Source organism: Cucurbitaria berberidis (assembly GCF_010015615.1).
Source record: "Cucurbitaria berberidis CBS 394.84 unplaced genomic scaffold K460scaffold_4, whole genome shotgun sequence".
NCBI lineage: Eukaryota > Fungi > Ascomycota > Dothideomycetes > Pleosporales > Cucurbitariaceae > Cucurbitaria > Cucurbitaria berberidis.
Genome location: NW_024468938.1, coordinates 3,497,055 through 3,520,263, shown reverse-complemented (window position 1 = coordinate 3,520,263; position 23,209 = coordinate 3,497,055). Strand labels below are relative to the sequence as shown.

The 23,209-nt window shown below is 51.1% G+C and overlaps 11 protein-coding genes across 11 annotated transcripts; 4 read left to right on the top strand and 7 right to left on the bottom strand.

Annotated features, from left to right (window-relative positions):
• Positions 1–667: 667 nt before the first annotated feature.
• On the top strand, positions 668–1,682 carry K460DRAFT_289292 (uncharacterized protein; the record flags this gene model as incomplete). Its single annotated transcript, XM_040929110.1, has 3 exons — positions 668–763; positions 813–910; positions 959–1,682. 3 exons carry the CDS (start codon positions 668–670, stop codon positions 1,680–1,682), a joined length of 918 nt encoding a protein of 305 aa, XP_040786529.1.
• Positions 1,683–2,697: 1,015 nt separating this feature from the next.
• On the top strand, positions 2,698–3,751 carry K460DRAFT_288226 (aldose 1-epimerase; the record flags this gene model as incomplete). Its single annotated transcript, XM_040929031.1, has 2 exons — positions 2,698–3,197; positions 3,250–3,751. 2 exons carry the CDS (start codon positions 2,698–2,700, stop codon positions 3,749–3,751), a joined length of 1,002 nt encoding a protein of 333 aa, XP_040786528.1.
• A 1,548-nt stretch (positions 3,752–5,299) lies between these two features.
• On the bottom strand, positions 5,300–7,115 carry K460DRAFT_289121 (uncharacterized protein; the record flags this gene model as incomplete). Its single annotated transcript, XM_040929097.1, has 4 exons — positions 5,300–5,486; positions 5,572–6,284; positions 6,335–6,946; positions 6,993–7,115. 4 exons carry the CDS (start codon positions 7,113–7,115, stop codon positions 5,300–5,302), a joined length of 1,635 nt encoding a protein of 544 aa, XP_040786527.1.
• A 298-nt stretch (positions 7,116–7,413) lies between these two features.
• Positions 7,414–8,543, bottom strand: K460DRAFT_368828 (Pkr1-domain-containing protein). Its single transcript, XM_040933851.1, has one exon. It carries the CDS (start codon positions 8,277–8,279, stop codon positions 7,644–7,646), a length of 636 nt encoding a protein of 211 aa, XP_040786526.1. The 5' UTR covers positions 8,280–8,543; the 3' UTR covers positions 7,414–7,643.
• A 319-nt stretch (positions 8,544–8,862) lies between these two features.
• K460DRAFT_378998 (uncharacterized protein) lies at positions 8,863–9,435 on the bottom strand (the record flags this gene model as incomplete). The annotated part of the gene is made up of 1 exon (XM_040935129.1): positions 8,863–9,435. One exon carries the CDS (start codon positions 9,433–9,435, stop codon positions 8,863–8,865), a length of 573 nt encoding a protein of 190 aa, XP_040786525.1.
• A 478-nt stretch (positions 9,436–9,913) lies between these two features.
• Positions 9,914–10,326, bottom strand: K460DRAFT_287739 (ACN9-domain-containing protein; the record flags this gene model as incomplete). The annotated part of the gene is made up of 2 exons (XM_040928990.1): positions 9,914–10,054; positions 10,108–10,326. 2 exons carry the CDS (start codon positions 10,324–10,326, stop codon positions 9,914–9,916), a joined length of 360 nt encoding a protein of 119 aa, XP_040786524.1.
• Positions 10,327–10,401: 75 nt separating this feature from the next.
• On the top strand, positions 10,402–11,539 carry K460DRAFT_154870 (uncharacterized protein). The gene has a single exon (XM_040926838.1). The coding sequence runs from the start codon at positions 10,491–10,493 to the stop codon at positions 11,253–11,255; it is 765 nt and encodes a 254-aa protein (XP_040786523.1). The 5' UTR covers positions 10,402–10,490; the 3' UTR covers positions 11,256–11,539.
• On the bottom strand, positions 11,286–12,559 carry K460DRAFT_154867 (serine/threonine protein kinase-like protein). Its single transcript, XM_040926837.1, has one exon. It carries the CDS (start codon positions 12,412–12,414, stop codon positions 11,317–11,319), a length of 1,098 nt encoding a protein of 365 aa, XP_040786522.1. The 5' UTR covers positions 12,415–12,559; the 3' UTR covers positions 11,286–11,316.
• A 592-nt stretch (positions 12,560–13,151) lies between these two features.
• On the top strand, positions 13,152–13,772 carry K460DRAFT_378994 (Sm-like ribonucleoprotein; the record flags this gene model as incomplete). The annotated part of the gene is made up of 3 exons (XM_040935128.1): positions 13,152–13,165; positions 13,213–13,262; positions 13,438–13,772. The coding sequence occupies 3 exons, from the start codon at positions 13,152–13,154 to the stop codon at positions 13,770–13,772; spliced, it is 399 nt and encodes a 132-aa protein (XP_040786521.1).
• A 321-nt stretch (positions 13,773–14,093) lies between these two features.
• On the bottom strand, positions 14,094–15,610 carry K460DRAFT_368823 (Clavaminate synthase-like protein). Its single transcript, XM_040933850.1, has 2 exons — positions 14,631–15,610; positions 14,094–14,553 (listed from the first exon to the last, which is right to left on the bottom strand). The coding sequence occupies exons 1-2, from the start codon at positions 15,473–15,475 to the stop codon at positions 14,190–14,192; spliced, it is 1,209 nt and encodes a 402-aa protein (XP_040786520.1). The 5' UTR covers positions 15,476–15,610; the 3' UTR covers positions 14,094–14,189.
• Positions 15,611–16,208: 598 nt separating this feature from the next.
• K460DRAFT_408274 (DNA polymeras-like protein epsilon) lies at positions 16,209–22,971 on the bottom strand (the record flags this gene model as incomplete). The annotated part of the gene is made up of 2 exons (XM_040937146.1): positions 16,209–22,311; positions 22,361–22,971. The coding sequence occupies 2 exons, from the start codon at positions 22,969–22,971 to the stop codon at positions 16,209–16,211; spliced, it is 6,714 nt and encodes a 2,237-aa protein (XP_040786519.1).
• Positions 22,972–23,209: the final 238 nt, after the last annotated feature.

Below are 23,209 nucleotides of genomic sequence, written 5' to 3'. Positions count from 1 at the left end.
GAGCCATGATGATGACGCCTACAGGTGTCCATGGAGCCCATTTGGTCCTTTGTCCCTGATGATGGATCTTCAGAGGCCTGGCTGGCAGGGTGTGTGTGTGTGCCAGTGCTTTCTCCGCACGCTTTTGGGCGTGGATGTGCAAGTGCCGCTAACCGATGGCTGCGATCAGAGAAGGCTTTCTTGAAGTCCAACGGTCCGCTTGTTGGCCGACTCCGCGCAAGCTTCGTCACACACATACCGCCGAACTGAGCCCAGCCTAAGTGGCTTCGTAAGGTCGGCGCAGGGCCATTATCCCTGTATCCCTGCAGGTCGACTAAAGTAACCAACGTGCTCCCGACTGATAATGTTAGAGGGACAGGGGTTTTAGCTGCCCGAGTCGTCGGGCTTTATAAATTACAATACCGAGCTTTTGCGCCAAAGGCCAACAGGTTAATGCCGAACGTCCGCTTGGAGCTGCCCTCTGACGCGAACAGATATAATGCCATGCTACCCACACAAGCTATGTCCATATTCAGGAGCCCAAATTCCACCTCACTTCCATTGAAAAGTCGTTGGTACCTCTTTCACTATCCACCAAGACATTAACCTTTCGACCACCTAGTCCTAGCACTAGCCGACCACAACATCGTCAATCTATCCCATATACACACGTCTGCCACCGCTCCAAATGTCTCCTCATAGGTCGGATTCTATGGAGGCACACGACAACATCCGAAAGCGCGTTTGCAAAGCTTGCGACCGTTGCCGATTGAAAAAGTCAAAGGTACGTCTGACTATACATCGAATCCTAGTCCCTCATCTAATCGTGCTAGTGCGATGGAGCAAGCCCTTGCAGTAGATGTAAAGCCGATAATGCCATTTGCGTTTTTGGCGAACGGAAAAAGTCGCAAGATAAAGTATATCCCAAAGGGTATGTGTTGCCACCTGCGTACTCTCGTCACAACGCTAACACAAACAGATACGTTGAGATGCTCGAACAACAACAGACGCAGCTCGTAGCTGGACTTCGACTATTGTACAGCCGCCTACAAAATGGCGAGAGTTGGCCAGGGCAGCCATTGCCGGAAGCGTCTGGCGGTCACCCGCTAACGCACGATATTCTTGAGCGACTCGACCTCCTACATCCTTCGAGCGAGAACAGCAGTAATTATGAGGGATTCGAGGAGGACTGCAATCGGATGCAACAGAAGTTGCTTGAGAGGGGGGCTCCTGTTACTCGAAGACGTGGGTCTGTGAGTTCAGACTCGGAACACGGCCACGCATCATCCTCATCGTCGTATAACGGTACCCCGACCACGAGATCGTTCGCTTTCGATAACCCTTTTGCGCGCAACACTGCGCCACCAACACCCCCAATGAACAGTCCTTTCCCGCGACAATCGCAGGTTGTGTCGCCGATAAAACAAGAATCACCAATGGCCTCGTCCACGTTCATGAGCAGTGGAGCTTTGGATCCCTCGGCCCTTTCACGGACAGCATGGATGAATGATTCCATCATGATGGAGGAGCCAGTGGACTTCAGCAAGCCCATGTATGGATTCGACAACTTCAACAGCAATTACGATCAGTCCATGATGGTCGATACGATGGCGATCAACCCCAGTGACCCTATGATGCCAAATTGGAATAGCCCCAATGAGCTGGACTTCAGCACCTTCATACAAAATCCAATTGGTGCATGATTGGTCTGGCCTCCTCTCCACTTCATCATTCGTCTCTTCGTCTAGCGTTTAAGCGTTCTGGAACAGGTGCAAAAACGGCGTTCGGTTCAGGTTGGCGTTATTGGCCCGACATGGCATCGATGGCACTTTTTTTTCCTCCTGATTTCACGATAATCCATGGCTCAGGACTTTACAGTGACGTAGGGTGCACATGAAGCATGTGCACCCAGGGATTAGACAATCGGAAAGAACGACATACCAAAGGGATGTGGATCGTAATTTTTGTCTTCCTGGTCGTAAATGAATTGTACCATATATATACATACTCTACTTCGCTTGGTGATGTTTGAATTGTTGAAGCCGTGGTTGCAGCCTGGAGAAGAACACCCTCGGCGCAGGTTTCGCGCACGGGCTGCGACGAACGCAGCGCGCACGTTACCGTACCTAGCTCCAAGGCAAATTCCAACCCATTGCCACTTGACGTTCGCGAACAAGTGAAGGACTACCTCTATTAGGCATCCCGCGCGACTTGGCGGAATTCATACTGCATAGATGAATTCCCACTGTTAGTTCTTCACGGGGCGGAGGACGAGGCGGAGGACGAGGCGGAAGAATTGCTGCGCTCCACTACTTCATTAGGCTAATGATATGCATCAGGTGTCGACGTTCAGACCTGTCCTCTTCTACTCGATTGCCCTCGCAACCGTGTTCAAATAGCGACTAACATCTACGTTTCTGGATTTTTCCCCGTCCCTGGTCAAGCTCAAGAGGAATAAACCAGCTCAGGTGAGTTGTCGTGACCCTGCAAAAGCCCCGCACTACCCAACTGTTGCACATCACTGGTAGAACCCCATCCCCACCCCCTCACTCGACCTGACCAAGTACCACAAGGGTCCAAGCCAAAGAGTGTGGCTCCATGACCTCTACCACACCTGCTTGCCTTCTAGGCGTTGAGAATCCAACTAATAAGAGCATTATAGGCCAGACTGCAAGCCGATCACCGAGCTAACCCATTTCCGTGCTGGCAACTAGCATCATGTCTTCCGCCAAGGCTTTCACCTTCCTCCCATTGGGCGCCATCATTCAAAAGTTTACCATAAACGGAACGAATATTGTGCAAGGCTTTCCGACCGCAGAGCTGTACAAGCAGTACAATTTCCCATACTTTGGCGAGACAATCGGTCGTATCGCAAACAGAGTCTCGAATGCGAAAATCAATGACTTGAATGGAAAGTCGTATTCGCTCCCAGTCAACAATGGACCAAACTCCCTCCACGGCGGGAACCTTGGCTGGGGAAAGCGCGAATTTGAAGGGCCGTCCACGGTGAACCGCAACGGCCAAGAAGCCACCTTCTTCAAGTATGTGAGTGTGGATGGTGAAGAAGGCTACCCCGGTACCGTGGAGGTCCGCGTTTGGTATGTGCAAGAGAAGGAACAGGTCGATGGTGCTCAACAAGACGTGTTGCACATTGAATATGAAGCCGAACTGGTTGGCGATGAAGTGGACGAGACTGCAATTAACATGACCAACCACAGGTGAGTTCTTGCAGCAGGCCCACGTTTGGGACTTTGCTGACTTTGCACGCAGCTACTTTAACCTCACCGGAGCATCTACCATTGCTGGCACAGAAGTCAGTCTGATCACCAATAAGTACCAGGTGGTGGACGGCACAGACATACCCACAGGACCAATTGAGGAGTACCCAGGCCTGAAGCCCCAGACACGCTTCACACTAGGCGAGAAGGAACCTGATATTGACGACTGTTTCGTCGTCAACACCGACCCCAGCAGTATCCCCATCGATACTCGCTCATCCCCTCTCAACAAGGTTGCGTCTTTCTATCATCCTGAAAGCAGAATCCATCTCGAGATCTCAACTACCGAGCCAGCCTTCCAATTCTATACCGGCAAATACATCGATGTGCCCGCTGTTGACGGTTTGCCAGCTAGGGGCCCCCGTTCGGGATTCTGCGTTGAGCCCAGTCGCTATGTCAATGCGATCAATGTCCCGGAGTACAGGTCTAGCATGGTGCTCAAGAAGGGCGAAAAGTATGGAAGCAAGACGGTCTACAGGGGGTGGCAAGCATGAGTAGCTCTCTTGGCTTGATCAGAGACATGCAATTCACATGCTTCAGTGATTAGCACTAGGCTAGAAAGATACGCTCTCCTTCTATTCGAAACCTACGATATCTTGCTTTCGGTGAATTTGACAGCTCGGCGATACTAACCTACTCAACAACTTCCCCGGACTTGAATTTGAGAAAGCCAAAAATCACATTCATGCCTCTTCTTGCCATGATGTATCCATGTACCTAGCCATACGGTCATTGCCGGCCCAATGCAACGGGCTCCCATCGGCGCAACGCGTTTTACAAATTAGCTCAGACGTCGGGCCTTTGCTTACGATAGTTTTACACTATGCATATTCCCTGACATCTATTTTACAGAGCTTTGGTGTGTTGAATTGCTCCTCTGCCAGCATTCTAGGCCTTCATGTAGCTCCTCTGACTAAGGTACTACATGCGCTACGCTCCGAGCGCTCGGTACCAGCTCGATGGGATGTCTGCACAATGGGCGGGACGTTTCACTCTACGGTCTTGATCCCTGTATCATGTATCGTATCTCCGTGCTGCTGGGACAGAACCACAGCCCTTTCACGATATCTTCTTTCATTAATCATGTTGGTTTACTAGGCAGTTGTGCCAAAAATTTGAAAGACACAAACACAAGCAACCCGCCAAGTACGCTAGGCCAAATGTAAATCTTCAGCTCGCAGTTCTACTTCAATTAATGCATTGACATATTCTCTTCAGCTAACTGCCGGTTGGGTTTTGTCGAGAAAGTACAAGACCCCAACATGCCGAGCCAAAGCGCTGTTTCGACGCGTACAACATCACCAACCCCCATAGCTTTAGCTCTAACTTTATTTGAAGCTTCAGCCCCTCCGTGGTCGCACACGTCCTGCCATGCGCGCTGTTTTCGGCCACATCACTTGCCAATTCGAGACGATGAACTTGGACTTCTTCCGCAGCTTCACGCCTGCGACCATTTTATTGACCCATGTCGATCTCCCGAATATTTTGGGGGGGATCAGCGTGACCTTGATGAGGTTGAGGGTGGAGATGATGTTTCGGGGAGTTACTTGAACGTATCATTGCTGATCGTGCAAGGAGGGCCGATACCGCTAGTCGATCACGATCGCTTGTTCTTGCATGAATCAAGTTATGTTGCTGCGTATATAGTCAACGGTTGATTCCGTTGTGCCGGGTACGCCTCGGATCCGTGCCGGTCATGTATTTTTCACGTCCCAGTACCTGTTTACTGCATGAGCGAAGAACAGGGCCGACGGTGAATCTTTTTCAAAGTGTTGCCGAACTCCGTCTACGACTTCATTGCGATGAGCAAATTTCACTGATCTCTTGGCAACATCTCCACTGACCACATGACAAGGAATGCCGTTTGCATATGCAATTCGTGCCCAACTCGGCACTTCATGTCTGCCAAAATGCTCCTAAGGATCCATGCAAAAGTCTTCTAAGTCATGAATTCTTGCGACGATACCAAAACACCTCGCTATGCAGAATTGATCCATCCCAGAACTCTATTAGTCCACCACGCGGCCATGATGCCCATTGCACTATAATTCCTTCTTCGGTCGCATGTCTACAATCTCCAGTGGCGCGTTGGTTAGCTCAACCACGTGGCCCGGTTTGAGCGCTTCCGTGTATATATTATCCACGTCGTGGGGGTGGAAGATACCAGGCTTGGTGCAGTTTAGGATCGCTTGTTTGCCTGGAGGATCGGTAAGGCGGAAGCATCCCCAACTACAATTCTAGTTAGCATACTACCCATCTCAAACCATCGTGGATAGAGCAACAAGAGACGGAGAGCAAGAGGACAACAACATACCTTGGCACCTTACTCGGCGCACAAACAATCGCCACACTCTCGGGCATCATGACCTGATAACCCACATGCGTATGTAAATCCCTACTACTCATAAAGCATGTCTGGGTTGGATGGGTATGAATCCACCCGAGTACCATCAACTCCTCCTTATCGCAATAATCAAACAGTTCCTCCTCGTTCAGAGTCTCACACGTATCGCTCGTGCTTGTCTGCTCCGGCACGATCAGCCGCGTTATGAAGAGGGCGTTGGATTTTAGGATCCCACACAGCATGCCGCAGGTTTCGAGATTGAGACGCGTATTGCTGGAGGCGACGGAGAGGAATTGTTGTCGTAGTTGGGACGGCAGGAAAACAGGGCGAAGAGGGTCGCCATTCTCGAGGTAGGCGGTGGGTTTGAAAGTAAATTCGTCGAGTTCGGTGGAGGGGGTGAGCGGGCGCTGATCCAAGACCTTTGAAGGAAGTGGCGGTGCGCTTTCTAAGACTTTGCCGGGTATCGGTGGCGGTCGTGGGTTCTCGAATCGTCCAGGCGTTGGTGGTTTTGGAGGCAGTGGAGGAGGCACCAATGGTGTACCCGAAGATCTGTATATATGTTCTTTTGGAGGTCGAGCGGGTGCTGTAGTAGACGACTGCTTTGAGTCTGACCACCTCTCTTGAGCCGTCTTGTGTGGTACTGAAGGATAGTGATATGCGGACGCCGATTGGGATGTTGGATGCTGCACTTGTTAGTACTGAATCGAAAAGAAGGACATTAGGTGTAGCTTACTGATATGTAGGAAGTGCTGTGACCATTCTGCTGTAGACGCGCGACTTCCTGGAGTTGATTTGAAAGGTCATCTTCAGCATTGCCTTGCTGCGCAAGTTCTTCCTGCCAACTGTCCCATGTGCCTCCTGTCCGTCGCTCTTGCTCCTCCTCTTCCGATACTCCATGTTGTCTAACACTTCTCCTCGCCGTATCCCTCCGCTTTACTTCTCTCTGTGCCAGTCTCGCAGCTAGCGAGTGATTCTCTTGAGCACGGGCATCAAGCGTAGGTCTCGAATCGTATGACGTCCTCTTTGACCCTCGATCATATAATGAAAGACCATCGAGCTCCTGTGGGAGGTTCTTGACGCCTTTCCCCTGTAGCGACTTCACAGCCTCTAGCTGTCTACCTCTCCTCTCCTGATATTCCTCATGTCTCCTCTTTATCCGGGGCGCGATCTCCTCAAGCTTCTTCAGATCACTGCCGACTGTCGCCGTGGCAGCGTTGAGCGCTCTCCGATTTTCAGGCTTGTTTCTGTCAGGGTGAGCCTGTAGGTGTTGGAGGACGAGATGGGCGTGTCGGTATAGGAGCAAGTATGTTTGCGCGTCGTTGCCTTCTGCTTCGTAGACCTGGGCCTGTAATCGTGAGCTTGGGCATGCATCATGGTATGACGCAACGCACCTCTTTCTGCATAGTACTAGCTGTGCGCAGCCAGCTTGCCAGGGGTATGTGCACATTGTATGTGTAGTTCCCGGCTTGCGCGACTAGGTCTGCGACGCTCAAAGGGGCGTTGAGAGATGCCATGACAAGGCAAGTCGTGGATATGGATATGGCGGGGGATGGTGCGTAGTCGGAAGCAGCTCGAGGAGTCAACTACTCGCACAGCCAAAAAGACCTCTACCGATGTGGGTGGAGGTGACGCGTCTTCATCTGCGATGTGTGCAATTCACTTTGAGCGTTGCCTGAGAGTGCTCAAATCTTGGTGCCTGGCACACAGTGATGGGTGGAGCTGGGTGTATTGCGGGGCATTCCGAGCAATGGCAAGCACGGCCATTCCATCTCGCATGGTTGGGCAGCAACATGAGGTAGACACCGGTTGACCTGGTTCAGAAGGAGACTGGAGCAACGAGTATATGGAGACATCAACTTTGTATTGCCCTATCGGACAGTGTGAACATGACATATGCAGGGCAGGAAGGAGCATATCGCGTGTTCACGTGGGTCAGGTAACTAGTACATCTCCATGACTTTGTTTGACGCGTCTAGTATCCCAGATCCTATATCAGCGTGCGGAAGAGCGTCCGAACCACAAGCGTTAACAGCACACGTCTATCATCTATCCCCGGAATCTTCAGATAGCTTCTCCCACTCACTATCCGTACTTAGGTCCCCCGTCGAATCCCCCAACCCCTTCCTCTTCTTCAGCGCATCGTCCAGTGGCGCAAGCCTCGTCGTAGCACCCGTGGTACTTGTAGCTGTAGGCTCTCTGACACCAGCCGAAGAAGCTTGCGGGGCCCCATCCCTTCCACTTCCACTGGGTCTCTCAACAAACACCGTACTCTGCGTCTCCGGGCGCGGCGCACGCGGTGTATTGTGTTTCGGCCTGGGTGCTTGTTTGTATTTTTGTTCGACTTCGGTGTCAACCTCCGTATCATCTCCCGTATCCATTGCCTCCCCATCGTCACCCGTAGCTCCTTTCTCCTTCCCTCTGCGTGCTTCCCGAATGCGCTTCGCCTCCTCCTCTTTTGCCTGCGCAGCGCGAATCTCAGCCGCAAACCAGTTGATTGACCACCATAGACCTCCACATAAGAATGAGAGGATAAAGAAGTGTATGCTGTAGGTCGCGAGCAACATGGCGAAGAGGAGGAGCTGGAGGGCGGCGAAGGAGGCGTTTGTTGCGACGAGGAGTGTGGGCGTCGGGCCAGGGGTGAAGATGGAGAGCCATAGGTTTTCGAAAAAGGACGCCATGTTGACGAATTGTTTGCGATGTTGTCGTGTGAAGGGTACGGTGTTTGTTGTTGTTCGTTACTTGCTTGACGGAGCGAGCCGAAGGAAGAAATGCAGCTATCCTTGTACTACCCCGCGATATTGTTGCCTAGCAAACTGAACGGGTGAAAAGATAGACGTCGCGACGTTGCAAACTAATGATTATAGTAGATATGGGACGTAGGTGGCTGTGAGCCTGGTCCAGCGCCAGTGTGAACTGACGGAGCGGCGTGCGAGAGACTGAGCGCTGCACGCTTCGATGTTTGACGTGTCGCGGGGCTGGCGTCGGCAAAGATACTACTTCAAGTCCCGATGCATGAGTGCCTTGCTGGTCACGCGTGTTTGCTATATGTCACTGCGAACGAGGAGACTTATATACATGTCATTGTAGGACTCGTGACCGTTGCTCACTAGTACTGCTGCCGCGTTACATTGACGAGATCCGCTAAGCAGGACTCGATCATAAGCCGGTGAACAGCCACCCCAGAGGAGACGAACAATTCCCTTTAGCCATTACCCAATACATAAATGTCTTAGCAAATTTCTCCATCAAGCCTATTGAAGCTTACATGACCGTGCAATTCGTCACAGGTTTGGTGGAGTATCGATACTTGTAGTGGCTCTTGTGTTTGCTCCTCCTCCGCCTCCTATCGTCGAAACCCCAACCAAAGTCATCGTCGTAGTCATCGTCGAAAGCGCCGTAGTCGCCGCAAATCATTGGTCCACCAGCAATCATTGGAGGATTGGTTATCATTGGACGAGGCCCATATGGCCCTGTGAGTCTGTGGTCGTACGTGAAACCATTCGTATGCACCACAGCACCAGAAGTCATGGCAGGCCCGCCCCAGCCGCTTGACATCAATGGCGCGTTACCCCATTGCCCAGGAATCGCAAATTTGCCACCGACGTGATATCGGATCATCTGATTGCATCCCCACGGTCCTTGAACCATCTCCATCGTTTCTTGATCTGCGAAACCACCGTTGCACATAGGACAAGTGTAGTGTGGTGCGATCAAGGTCTGGTATGTTTGTCGATAGGGACAATTGAGGAGATCTGAGAGGAACCCGCAAGGCTGGCTCATGGAGATCCAGGAATGCCCGCATGTTGGGGAGTCGTACAGTGTGCACCCACACATCTTGAACAATCGGAGGATGAGGTTGGAGACCGATTTCCAATGCTGGAGGAAGTTTCCCGCAGCTCCCAGCAGCCGTTCAAGCCCCTTGGCGGTGTTATGTTGGAAGGCTTATAGATGAGGGAGATGGTGCTTGTGACTGATCTCAGAGAAACAATCTAGGCTGCCAGGCGATGTGGACGTAGGAGATGTCCATAACTTATTTGGGTATTGCTGATATTTATAGTACATGTTCTGGAGTAGCATGTGAAGTATCCAATAGGGCCTTTTTGTTCGTTGTCGAGCGTGAAGTAATTTACGTTTGTCCTAAAGCGTGCAATGGCCATATTGGGACTTCACATATTGACCACTACTCGGTCTTTGACTTGTTGTCAAGAGTTCCTATGATTTTGGCTTTCTCTTCCTCGGCATCCGCATCGGCTTGTTTTTTAATCGCCTGCATGAGTTCGTAGAGTTGCCCAATTTGTTGATCTGCAATTACTTAGTGAATTGCGAAGCAGAGGGTTAACATTTTGAACACACCACTCATCTTGTCAATCTTGATCTTCTCCATTTTGGCTTCCTTCCAAGAGTCACCCTCGAGCATTTGACAGTACTGTTGCCACTCTGAGAGAAAACCAATCTGGTTGGGTTAGTTGATACTATACTCGTGGTGCTGCAATGAGCGTGACATACAATTTGTACAGGATTGTCGATGTTTTTGTGAGCTCTGAACTCAGCCTTGACGTACAGATCCCCGAGAAGACGTTCTTCTATGCCTAGCCGCTTTCGATGTGACCTTAGAAGGCGTCTGTAAAGAGGTATCGGTGGTAATAAAGCCGCTGGGGCTGGTCTGAAGGGTCTTGATGCCCCGGCATCAGTCGCTATAGCTAAGAGTCGTATACAAGGCCTCATTGTTATAGAAAGAATAAAGAATGTTGTGAATGATGAACTCGAAGATGAGTGATGATGAATTGACTACGAAAGCATGCGATGACCTCAGCCTCGGCATTACCCGAGCTCCGCCTTCCCCAATTGGCCAACTGCAACATTTCCCGACTTCGCATAATCCTCCAACTATGTTACCAACACCCTCGACGTCCCACGTCTGCTTCGACCGCGTATACGAGCCGGCGGAAGACTCGTACCTACTTCTAGACACACTCTCGTCGCCCTCAGAAACTTCCTTTCTACAGGACCGATTCAAACATGCGAATTCTTCCCCACCGTTGGTGCTCGAAGTGGGCGTCGGCTCGGGCGTCGTCCTAGCTTTCGTTGCTGCGAATACGCAAAGCATATTTGGTCGACAAGATACTCTGACACTAGGGACTGATATCAACAGCTTCGCATGCCGAGCAGCTTCGCAAACAGTTCGAGATGCGATCAAGGAAAGGGAGAACGGACGCTCTGTCTTTTTGGACGTCGTGAATGGCGATTTGGGTTCTGCCATTCGGCCGCACTCTATCGATGTGTTCATTTTCAACCCGCCTTATGTACCCGCCGAGCTCCCCGACCTATCCCGCCATGAATACTACAACACGATTGCGGAAGGCAAAAAGGCTACTTCATTCCAACAGGACTCTTATTTATTGCAGCTGTCATACGCGGGAGGTGAAGATGGCATGGTGGTGACGAACAGAATGCTGGAACAGGTACCGGAAATCCTGAGCGATGAAAGAGGAGTTGCATACGTGCTATTGTGCGCACAGAACAAACCAGAGGTGGTGAAGGCTCGTATTAGAGATTGGGGCTCTGGTTGGAACGCGGAGACAGTGGGATCGAGTGGGAACAAAGCAGGCTGGGAGAAGCTGGTGATTGTGAGGATATGGAAGAGCGCAGACTGAGGCGCTGGCATCCTACTTGGCAGTCGTTATATTGGGGGCTACAAGAAGATGATTGTCCGGTTCACGCGATGGCACTGAACTTTACGTCCAGGTCCACCAGAGCTGTCTTTCCTCCCATACGCTTCAACAACCCGCGGGCCACGAGACTCATGCTGTTAACCAACCGATCTGCCGTTGGCCTCGTGTTCGGAGAATGACTTAAACACCGTGTCATCCACGCATTCAGCTCATCACTGTATTGGTGATTATCGGGACCGATGCCTCGTAGCCTCTGCTGCTCCCTGGAAAGATTGATTGGCGTCACCTGGCGAGGAACTCGGGCGCTATAGTAGTGATCCGGAGAAGAGTAGCCCCGCGCGGAATCTGGATGTTTGTGGTTCTCATTGAATCGTGTGACAGCATATTGTCCGAAGTTCTGGATTGGCGCATTTCCAGTTGCGAGGAAGTGGACGCATGCTCCCAAAGCCCACGTCTCAGCTGCCGTCGTATTGATTATAGGAATCTCTGGTGGTTGATAGTGGAATGTTCCGCAGCGCGCTTCTTGCTGAGCCTTCGATTCCCGGTACATTAGCGCGCAGCCGAAGTCGTGTAGCTTGAATGATGGATATGTCGTGCCGTTGTCGACGACGAGAATGTTCTTGGGCTTGATATCTCGGTGGAGTATACATCCTCGCTGGTCGCGGTTTGGACCAATCAGATTTTGTACGAAGGCCTGCGCCTGACTGATCTGTAGGAAGAAACGCCAGATGAAGCTCTCTGGTATTGGTTTGTGGTTCTTACTATCGAAATCTCGCTCCTTCCACTGCGCAAGATCTCCCAAGGGATAGTGTGCGAAGAACGCCGTCCCGCGCCCAGGATCAGGATCGGAAGGGGAATAGAAGAGGGTGTTTACTACCCTGTTACAGTCAGGTAGTAACGAAAGAGCTCGGATCTCAATGGGCCGAGGGTCGTTATCGGAATTTGATTTAATCTTCATAATTTTCTTTACAACCAGCTGTTTGCGGTCGATCCGACTGACGAGTAAGGAGACTTCGTGAGTGATGCCGCGCTTTAGATCCCAATCTTTTGGCCTCCAAACGAAGGATTGGGGAGTTGTGGATGGCTTCGGGCGCTTGCTTTGGTGTCTAGTACCGGTAGCAGGTGCTTTGCGCTTGACCATGGTTAGGCCACGGAGTGAGAGTACTGGAATGTGGGAAGAGCTAGAGAAGATAGAGTTGACGAGAGGGTTCTACAGAAGCAATCTAGACTAAGACATGGTGAGTTGAGACAATGGTAGAGCGTCGTTTACTGTTGGGCCCTGCATTGAATTTATACTACTGTGGGGGCGTCCTCTTGTTATTCAGTATGCAAACACATAGTACGGTCTACTACGTGGTGAAGGTAGGGAATGTCAGAAGTGAAAGGGAGTTAAGAGGTTAGCGAGATTATTTAGGCTGCATGATCAAGATACTACTTGAGCACTATAGTCATAGATGAAGGTACTAAATATAGTACTGCAAGCTCAACCGCTTCGATTTCTTGCCCAATCCTGATATCCCGAGCGCTAGCAGGCAGTGAAAGCGACTTAGTTGGATAGTACACCTCTACGTAATATGGACTAACTGATAGGTAAAGCCTACCTACCAACTTATTCAGAGCTTCTGTCTAATCCATAGCGACATTACTGCAAATAGAGGGCGGCTGAACCAGCGGGGCCGTAGTGAAGGTGCGAGCACGTGATGAGTTTCCGGATAAACCACGGCCCGTGCAGCCTGGCAGCTCGATCGCAATTTCCAAACTAGAGCTCCCCGCAAGTTGACCCTCACTGCCGCAACACCGTGACTACGATCCCGCAATCTATCGATACCGCAGCCGGCAATTTGAATTTCCAAGTCACAAACAGTTGAAATAGGCAAAATGAAGCTCGTCCGGTCAGTACCATTGAGTGTCGAGTAGAGCTAAGCTAACCGCCATGCAGATTCCTTATGAAATGCCAGAATGAGACGGTCACAGTCGAACTCAAGAATGGTACGTACAATTCACATGAATCGGTTTCGTTTCAGCTGGACGCCTTTGAGTGGCTATTCTTTGGCGCCCGATTTCCTGGCTTATAATGCGCGTCTGTCTTTTAGTCGCGCAAGCTCTCTTCTCACTTCAAACTTATCTCAACGCACTTGCAGAGATCATTCTAACATTTACACAGGCACAATCGTGAACGGCACCATAACCTCCGTCTCGCCCCTCATGAACGTCGCGCTCCGAGCCGTCAAATACACACCCAAATCCCGCGACATCGTAGCCCTCGACTCAATGACCGTCCGCGGCTCAACAATCCGCTACATCATTCTCCCTGATTCATTACCTCTCGACACTCTCCTTATCGACGATGCGCCAAAGCCCAAGAACAAGGCGAGGAAAGAAACGGACCGCGGTGGCGCTGCTGGTGGACGCGGCGGCGGAAGGGGTGGACCACGAGGACGTGGAGGAAGGGGAGGTGGTGGACGAGGTGGCGGCCGCGGCCGGGGTAGGGGGTTCTAGGAGAGCAGCGATTTGGACGATTGAAGATTGAAGATTGAAATTTGCAAAAAGCAGGTTGGACAGCGAGGCGAAAGGTCTGGCGCCTGTGCGTTTGACATTAGACGAACACAGGGTAGGGGACTCCGTTCGCTTCAGACGCTCAGAATTGATGCGCAATAGGATCGCCATTGTATCGAACTTGGCATGCAGAATTCAGACGGCATGCGCGGCGTTCGGCACACTAAGTTTGTGGGTTTGGTGGAGTACAGCAGTGCGCAGAATAAGATGTGATACCAATTTCTCACAAACGCTCGTCTCGTTATCTATACATTTTCTCTCCGTGTGAGAACAGAGACCAAGGCTTCAAGTTTGGGTTATGGAATATTTCTAATTTTAAGTACAGATCAGGCATCAGCCACTAACATCGTCCCACCGTTTCTACTCTGCATCTTCAGGCGCAACAGGCGCTGTATCATCGACCTGAATACCGCCCCTCTTCTTCTCCCTACTATCATGGAATGGCAACTTCCACCCACCCTCTTCCTCTGGTGTGCTGAGCCACAGCCTCATGAGCTGCCTCCTCGGCGCTGGCGGTGGGAAGTCTTTGTACGCTGTCCGAGCATGGAAGATATGGTTGTTGGACAAGAACTGGATATCGCCGATATCGAGGATCATGTGTAGAGCGAGCTTGAGACAAGTTTCCTCCAGAATCAGGGCGGCCCGGTTCTGCTCCTCTGAAAGAGCTGGGATCAGGCCGGCGTCAGAGAATCGAGTTAGGGAACGAACAAAGTAGGGATCCCACCTACGCAGAGGTGTTAGTGTCGTCTGCACTTCGACATGGTGGTATTCGCATAAGCGAGGAGGTGGCAGGCGACTTACTTGGAGTAGACTCTTGGGTTATCGCCCGTCTCGAGGTAGAATACTGCCGTCCTCATCCAACCCTGCTGGCCCTTACTTACCTCTCCCTTGCGATCAAAGTACCAAATGGGCTTCGTTAATAATTCAGCCACGTCGGGATGATTCACCTGTAAATCATTCCACACCGAGTGGCTGCTCACCAAGTCGCTCTCCCCACCCTCCAACGCCTTGGCTACGCACAACAAGCCGACCAAATCGGAATCGTCGGCGTGGAAGAACTGCCGTGCGTTGGTCCTGTAGATGCGCACTTTATCAATCTGCGTAGCGTCTTCGCCGAGATCTTTGACGTGCCCGAGCACATGGCCGCGGCTGTTCTGCGAGACAAAGTATCCCAGGTATGTGCCTAGACCCATGTACGCAACGGCAGATTTAGAATTGCCCCATTTCTGCACTGGGAGGCCCTTGAACAGAATGAAGCCTTTGCCGTCGATGAGCTCTTTGCGGAGGGGCTCGAGAAAGCGGGAAAACTCAGGGAGCTGGAACTTCTCCTTTGAGATACCCGTCAAGGGCGTGCCGGAGGCGACGAAAGCGTCTGCCGCATCGCTAATCTCCTTGATCTCGTTTTCGGAAAAGACGTGTGTCCAGCGTTCGGCGTTGTTTTCATACTCTTCTTTTGCCCACGCGGTTGCGCCTTTGATTTCCTTGGGGAAATCTGAGTAAGGGCGGACAAGATCATAGATAGGCTCGTGTTGCCCTGATGTGCGGATACCGTCGGGGAAGATGGATTTGGGGGCTGTGTTGTTTTCGAGGTTGCTGGCGAGCTCGTGGGGAGCCGTGGGCGCAGAGGAGGTGAGGGCTGGCGCCATTGTGAAGAGAACTTGTTGTTGGACTTCAATTGAAAAGACCAGGAGATGAGAAAAAGATCAACTGAATGTAATAACCGTTAGGTAGTTACAAATGTCAATGCTTGACTACGTCCAAAAGTCGGTCTTCGTGGAGACTTTATGTCAAGACAGTCGGAAAAATACTTCGAATGTATGACGAGCTTTCTCATATATACCTTCCAGCACCCCTGACCACCAAGGCCCGATCCCCTCACCTTACCATGGAGATATGGCGACAGTTCAACCATGTTCCTGTTGTAATAATTAGGCTAGATTGCGTGCTCAATGCCGTTGATCGACCCCACCACGTCCCTCAGTATGCTGACGTACCAGCCCCTCGGTTAAAGGAACACCTTATCACAACGACCTCCACGAACTGGAATCTTCAGCTTGTTAAGATGGGAAGTCCAGTGTCATCAGAGTAAATGCACGAACTGAAGATGTTGATATCACACAACGTGTATTCGAAATATGGAGCCGTCGACTTACGCAAGGGCCGAAAGTAGACAAGGTATCCGCAAACCGGAGCTCAACCCCACTTAATCGCCATAAACGCCTTCAAATGCCGTGGTATAAAGAAGCCGAAAAAAGCCCATATCAAACCGAGATCAGCCAAGCCATTCGTAGCAGCGCCAAACTCCGTAGTTCACCCAGTTCTACCGCCCATATCCGCCGGCACTCTTATCTCCCTTCGTGAGCTTGAGTAAGATCGAACCTAGAATCCTTCTAAACATTCTTGGACTACGGCCTCCAACATCCTCAAGCCGTAAAAGCCAGCAACGCTACCGTATACGCTGAGCCGCTTGTTGATCTCCCCGCGGTTTTTCGTACTAACCCATTCTCCAGCGCATGCACAATGTTCCATGAACTCGTTGCTGCGCAGTCGTTTGCATTTACCACACTTTAGGTCTTGCGTACACCACTCTAGGACCATCTTCTGCACCTCCGACACGAGCTGTTCTTCGATGCGTAGCTTATCGTAACTCGAGTCGCAGTTGTCGCATTTCCATTTGGGAGGTGGTGGCGCAGCATCCGCGTCTCCAGGAAGTACAGGAGGAAGTAGTGAGCTATCTCGGCAGAGGTCCAGGTCACGGGAGGATGTGCACTCATCGCAAATAACGCTATGAACAACGAGTGCAGCGCTTGGGTTCGCAAAACTCGCTTCCTGACTGAACTCCCGGATGTCGAAGAGGTTGAGTAGTTCCTTCCTCAGCATCCGTGCTTCAAGTGAGATTGCGCGGTCAAGTGATAGGACCTGCATGATGCTCTTGACAAGTTGCAACACTGGGTTTTGGAGCTTGAGATGCGAGCCAGGGAGCTGTGGGAAGACGTAGTCGGCCGCGAGTTCGGGGTGCAAGATCTCTGTGTGCTGGCGGCGAAAGAGGGTCGATATTTGCCTGAACAGAGGTTTCGTGAACGTCTTAGGTAAGATTTGTGTCTGCTCATTAGGATCCACTGTCAACGGTCTGAGAGGAATTTGCGTGGTCCGTGGTATCGAGCCGTCCGCTGCAGGAGCAGGACGTTTTCGCGCATGCATCAACTCGATGAACTCAACGACCCAGTCATTGAACGTAGGCTGCATCGTCGGCGGCAGGAACTGTGCTAGCTGCCAGCACATGATATTCTCAATCGTCTGATTCTCCTCTTCCACGACCTCTTTGCATCCCTTGCCTCCGTAATTGAATTCATCGTACCAGACGAGGTAGTCCCAATACTCCTTAATTTCGAGCTCCATGAATTGGAACAAAGGTTTTGATTTGATCGTTTTGATGATGTACTGAGAATACGCGTACGCATTGCCAACTTCCGCTTTCGTTGTCTGCAACAGAAGGCGGTTCGGACTGGCGAAGACGATGTGCGACCCAACGCGCTTGAAGTCCGTCATCAGTTGCTGGAGCGTCTTCTTCGACATCATCTGCACATAGTAATGCAGAGACCGGTCGTAGAGGAAGGAGCCGGGGCTGCTGACCCAGCGCACGAGATGTTGAACCATAACATCCGCCATGCTAAATCCGTGGCCGGCTTGAACGGCTTCCACCCACCAGGCTTTGACCATCTCGCGGAGCACGGTGATACCTGCACTTGCGAAGGCATTGTCGGAGTAGATGACGTTGGTTCCATCGTTTGCAGCATCATACGAAGGCGCAGCGGGATTAAAAGAGACTGAATCTGCGCCCTCGAGCTCGTTGATCAAGGATGATGACAGAATGGTGTTGATGGCGAGATTGCGTAAATTCAAATCGATGCACACCGAGGAATATGTCCCAGCGTTATTGATTGATGGCATCTCGACCGTCTCTAGTGGCGCAAGGATATCATCCTTTTCATGCCCAGCGTGATCGGGCTTCGCTTGGCCAGACCACCACAGGATCACACGATCCTTCTGCAAACGCCTCGCATATGCCACATCGATAAGGAACCGCGGGTCATTGCTCTCGAGATTGCATAGGGGGATATCACCATAACGAGCCAGCTCCGTAAGGTGCGCGACCCAGGAGCCGAGATCGAGATAGTGCCCGACAAGGCGTTTAGCAATGAACGACTGCCAACCCAGTGGGGGCAGCTGCTTATCAGATTCATCCGGATGCAGTGCCAGGATAGGCAGATCCTTCAGAATCGGAATGTCATGTGAGAGAAGAGCCTGATTCGGTGACTGCATGACAACGATAACAGGCCCGCCTTCTTCGGCTTTCATCTTTTTGATCATGTCGCCGACTTCGAGCAAGGCTTTACGCTTAGTAGTTACTGCTGTAGTGCGGAAATGGATGTCCTCCTGGTAATCGATCATTGTCTGCCACGGCTCGCCATGATTATCTTCTATTCTTCTGTGCAAAGCGTCGCTATAAATCCGGTCCACGTTTGGCATGCCTTGCGAGTCCTTTGATTTGTTTTGAATGATGATATGCGCATCACTCTTCCATGTCGAGAAGATGGCATAGATGTTACGATCTCCGCTGCTGACATGATATAGGTATATGTAGTTGAGCGGCGCCTCTGCTAGGTAGGGCTGTTTTGTCGGTACTCTTCGCAACGCTGACAGATCAAAGCCCTGCTCCAAACCCTTTCCGAGCACGCCCTTCTGTGACTCGTCAAAGGTGCAGGTGCATCCAAGGTCGAGAATGGCGCGGATGTTCAGCGGGACTTGCTTCTCGTACACACCTTCGACGCTGGAGTGATTGAAGAGAGCGGAGATGATGTTCGCTTCCTGGACGTACGTTTGTTCTGACATCTGGAGTTTGAACAGATGGATCGATGGATGTCCGTTTGGAAGGGTATGGTTGACAACCTTTTCCACCGAGCAGCCGCTGATTGAGACATCAGGAAGATCCTCGCTTCTCAAATTTAGGTATAGCTGTCGGGGGACGATGATCTTAAGAGTGTGGATTTTCTTGTCGATTAACACGAAAGCTTTCACTTCTCCTGGTGTCTCTGTCGGTCGTAGCTGGACAAGCTGCCATGTACTAATGAACAAGAGCTGAGCTTGATTTCTGAAGAAGCTCCCGATCGCGTCCGAAGCATCAACAGGCTTCTCTCCGAACAGTTGCCGCCGTCGCTTTCGCGCTTCTCGCTGGATTTTCCACTTCTGCTTTTGGTACATAAGCCAGTCAGGGTAGTTCTCGGAGATCGAAGGCATGACTTTCGGCAGCGCGGCGTACGGGTCGATTTGAGCGGGCACTGCAGGTTCGGGTTGTTTCCGCTTTGCGACCATTTTAGTGACAATGCCTTTCTTCACCTGTGTTTGGGTTTGGGTCAGCTTCGCCGCGCCGAAGTCCTCGAGGTCACCAGAGATCTTGTTGTTTGCAATATTAGCGTCTCCATTTGTTAGTGCCTTCTTGCTAAACATGTCTGTCATCTTCTTCTGTTGGAATTTGTCCTCCTTTTGGCGAATCCTCCGGTCAAGCCACTCCGGATGAGGCACTCTGGGAACCGGGTTCCGAACTTTCTGGTATGCTGCTGGGATGGTGATGAGTTTCTGGATGACAGATGCCAGACGCTCGCGGTAGTAATCCCAGTCAAGGACCGCTCTGATATCCATCTCGCCGGGGTCCTCTCGTAGCCACTTTCTCAAGAAGTACCGCTTCACCGACTCTTCAGCTGAAAAGATAGACATCGGGATGGCGCGCTCAGTGACAGGTGCGTTTCTCGGCGTCTTGGAAATGATGTACTTGCAATTCAGCCCCTTGTCTTTCACCATCTGCTCCCCTAAGAATTCTGCGAGACGCTTCGCAGTCGTGATAGCGGTTGACTTCTGCGTTCCATACTCCTCTAGCGTCTTGGTCATGTTCTTATTCTCAACAATGAGATCAATGAGTTCTTCGTCTGCTAAAGTCGCGCCACGAGTGTCCAGGATGTCGAGCCACCTGTTCGCAACCTTCGCAACCGCGCCATATGTTTCTTCTAGCGTAGTACCTTCCAAGAAGAACTTGAAAATCTGCGCCTGAAAGTTCTTGATAAGCTTCAGCTCACCTCGTCGCTTCACTTCGAAACCCTTCAATTCGGCCAAGCTGCCGTCATGGTTAAACACAGCGTAACGCTTCTTCAAGTTCTTATCCTCTTCTTTCGATGTCGGTAGAATCATAGCCCTGTACGGTCCGTCGACTTCGAAGAAGATGGAGTTGTCGCTATGCTTCTCGTACCGGAAGGTCTGTGGGTCTGCTAATGTCTCGTATTGGTGATTGGTATATTGCGCGTGGACTAGATGGTTCAACATGGTGCACGGGTAGGAGATGGTCAGCTTCTTGCCGTTGGTAAGTTTGAAAGCGAAGTTTTCAGGGAAAGTTGCCGGTAGGATAGCCCAGATACCGTCAGTGTCCAGTTCCAGGGGCCGTCCGATTCGCTCGACAAGAGATCGAGCCAACTGGATGATTCGTGCACCTGTCAAGCAGGTCACACCAGCCATCTCTAGGGAGTACCATCGGGATCCTTTTCGCATGACATAGCCGTAGAAAGAGTTGAGAATGACCTTGTGAGCCAACTGCATGGAATCAAAGAGGACAATCATCTTCTTGGCGTTTTCGATTTCAGTTGCAGGAGCACCAGCTGCTTTCAAGGCTTCAGTCTTGCCCTTCCAGACCTTCTGTTTGCCCTTGAAGTCGTATCGTCGATCACGGAAGCCGCTGACGGTGTCAACGTAGAATGGGTTTTCGCGCTGACAGATAATCGCTTCCCGCTCAATCGTCGTGGCGTCGTGAACTTTGTGGTAGATCTTTTTGGAGTAGTCCGTCAAACGTTTCCTCACAAACGTAGCCTGCTCTTCCTCCGAAAGTTGTTGGAATGTCCGTGATGGAGAATTCGCGTACTTTCCAGGGAATTTTTCGTTCTCTAGAGCGTGACGAACCATGTTGTACTCGTCGCGTTTGGCCGGTAGGTATTCACCCCTCCAAGCCCATGGCATCCGACGATCACAGGTCTTTCCTGGTCGATTGAAATCGCAGGCTGCGCAATTTGCCTCCTTGATCATGGAATCAGGTTGCAGTCGATTCGTTGTCATAATGTTCGGGTACATGGATGCAACATCCAAATGATAGATGAGTGGTCGTTCGTTGCGATTCGGTGTGGCTTTAAGCTGCATCAATTTGTCCACGATCTCAGCCCTGATCTCGTCATAATTTGTGATGTCTTCCATCTTCTTCTTTTCCTCCACTTCGATGCTGAACTTGAGGGCCGCATCAAGATCATCTATTAGCTCATCAATGGCAGTAGGATCGACCGCAAAGTTGTAGGCAATGTCGCTTCGGAAGACTCCAGCTTCGAGGGCCTCGACGTGGCCTCCAACGTACGTTTCTGACTCTAGTAGGTGACCTTCCCAGAAAGCCTCCTTTGGCGCTTGGTGCTTGTTGGGTAGTACGATACCCTTCTGATACGCCTGAACCATTAACAACATTTCGCAAAGAGTGCCTGTACCCTTTCGTAGCGCATCGTCCGGACCCAGTGGAAGAATCTTACATAGGGCGAAAATGAATGGATGCACATACTTCATGTACAGATAGTACGTGGCTACAGCATCGGAAACTGAGTACTCGGCAAGGGTCTGAGGGCGTTCGGAAGCATACGGTGTCATCAACTCGGGATCGAGCTCGTCGGGATCGTATCCCAGTTTAGCCATCGTGACGGCCTTCAGGCCACGACTTCCTTGGGGCAAGTAGCTGTCTCGACTGACCCAGGAAAAGGCGTCCATGTGTGCGCAGTAATCAGATTGGTAGATGTCCTCGCTATTCTTCCTGAACCCAATCTCCTGATACATGTCGATGCCCAAAACACTAGCTCTTGCTTCAACAAATGGCCAATCGAAGAAGTCTCCGTTGTATGTAACCATGACAGTTGGTCGGGCTTCCTTGATGTGTTCGAAGAAGCGCTCTATTAACGCCTTCTCATCTGGCTCATTGAAGATCATGAATGGTCCTTGGTATTCTGGCTTCGGTGTATACTCGAAATCCTGGATGTCTTCGGACACAATCTCGCGATTGGTGATCAAGAAGCCTTGGCCATCGATCATGTACGAGACCATCATGATTTGATCGAAGACAGCATCCGGGAATTTTAATGGCAGCTTCGTTGTCTCAATATCATAGGCCATAACAACAGGATCAGCAGGCGTGAGGCGGTCCTCTATACATGTGATGGATATCACGCCGTGTTTTGCCTCCACCGTGTACCAGTTTCCGATGCGGACATCCTTATCGATGGCTACTCGTACGTGGTAGGGGACGTCGTATTCTCGTATATCTAAAATGAAATCGCTGGCGTCAATCGTGGTCGTCGCTCGTTTCTCGTACTCATAATCGTCGTTATCGAAAAAATCTAAGCCAGCATCTCCACTGTCAACTGTTAGCATAAAGGGCGTCCCAGTATGGTCAGGATACCTACTTAGCAACCTCTGCGTACGTATCCATAGCATTAACGTTCTTCTTATTCTTCTCCACTACTGGGTTGACCGCTTTCCTCACAGCTAAGAGGTCGTTCACATTCGCAAACGACAGCTGAAGGAACGTCCTCCTGTATCCAGTGAGATGATTGGGCATCGAGAGGTCCTCTTTCTGCACCCTCTTTATGCTCTTAATCAGCCCCTCGTGCGCTCTCCGACACCATTCCTCAACCTCCTGTTCCCTACCCTTCTTGACAGCCAGTAGGAAATACGGATCATATTCGAGTGTCGCTTTGAACGTGTCGCCGTCCTCGCCAAGGAAGTAGTAGTCCACGCCCGCCTTACCACCTGGAACGTCCTCATCTTCTATGGTAGTCGAGTGCATGTTCACAAGCCATCCTACTTTCTTCTTGCCCGACTCGAAGCGCGCAAAGCCCATGGATTCATCGATGCGGTTGGCGAAGCGTGTACTTTCGAGCTTCTCGTTCTGTGATGTGGCTTCCGTACTTCTTAAGGAGGATGCTTCGACTGTCTTTGGTTTCCGTGGACCGTAGGATGTGTTGCCCTGCTTGCCCACCCGGCGGAAGGGTTGGCCTGCTCGTCGCGGCGCCATGCTGTATGAGAAAAAGGAGGTAAGAGAAGAATAATGCTAATTTAAGCAATTCGGGGTATCATTTGCGCGTTTGAAGGACCGAAAGGAATTGGGTATATCAAGATTCGGGGTCGAGAGTGTGTTGTGGAGAGACAATGTTGAAGCGTGCTTGGAAAAGGTGTACGCGACGCGCTGCGCGTGGACCGCGTTGCGCTTCCCCAATCGAGGTAAATTGGTAATAAGCCACATGTGGCTCGTG

Excerpts from the sequence above, each read along its gene's own strand:
- K460DRAFT_368828 (XM_040933851.1), bottom strand. The coding sequence starts at position 8,279 with ATGGCGTCCTTTTTCGAAAACCTATGGCTCTCCATCTTCACCCCTGGC.
- K460DRAFT_154870 (XM_040926838.1), top strand. The coding sequence starts at position 10,491 with ATGTTACCAACACCCTCGACGTCCCACGTCTGCTTCGACCGCGTATAC.
- K460DRAFT_154867 (XM_040926837.1), bottom strand. The coding sequence starts at position 12,414 with ATGGTCAAGCGCAAAGCACCTGCTACCGGTACTAGACACCAAAGCAAG.
- K460DRAFT_368823 (XM_040933850.1), bottom strand. The coding sequence starts at position 15,475 with ATGGCGCCAGCCCTCACCTCCTCTGCGCCCACGGCTCCCCACGAGCTC. Across the intron at positions 14,554-14,630 it reads AACCCAAGAGTCTACTCCAA|GTGGGATCCCTACTTTGTTC; the intron begins GTAAGTCGCCTG and ends ACCTCTGCGTAG.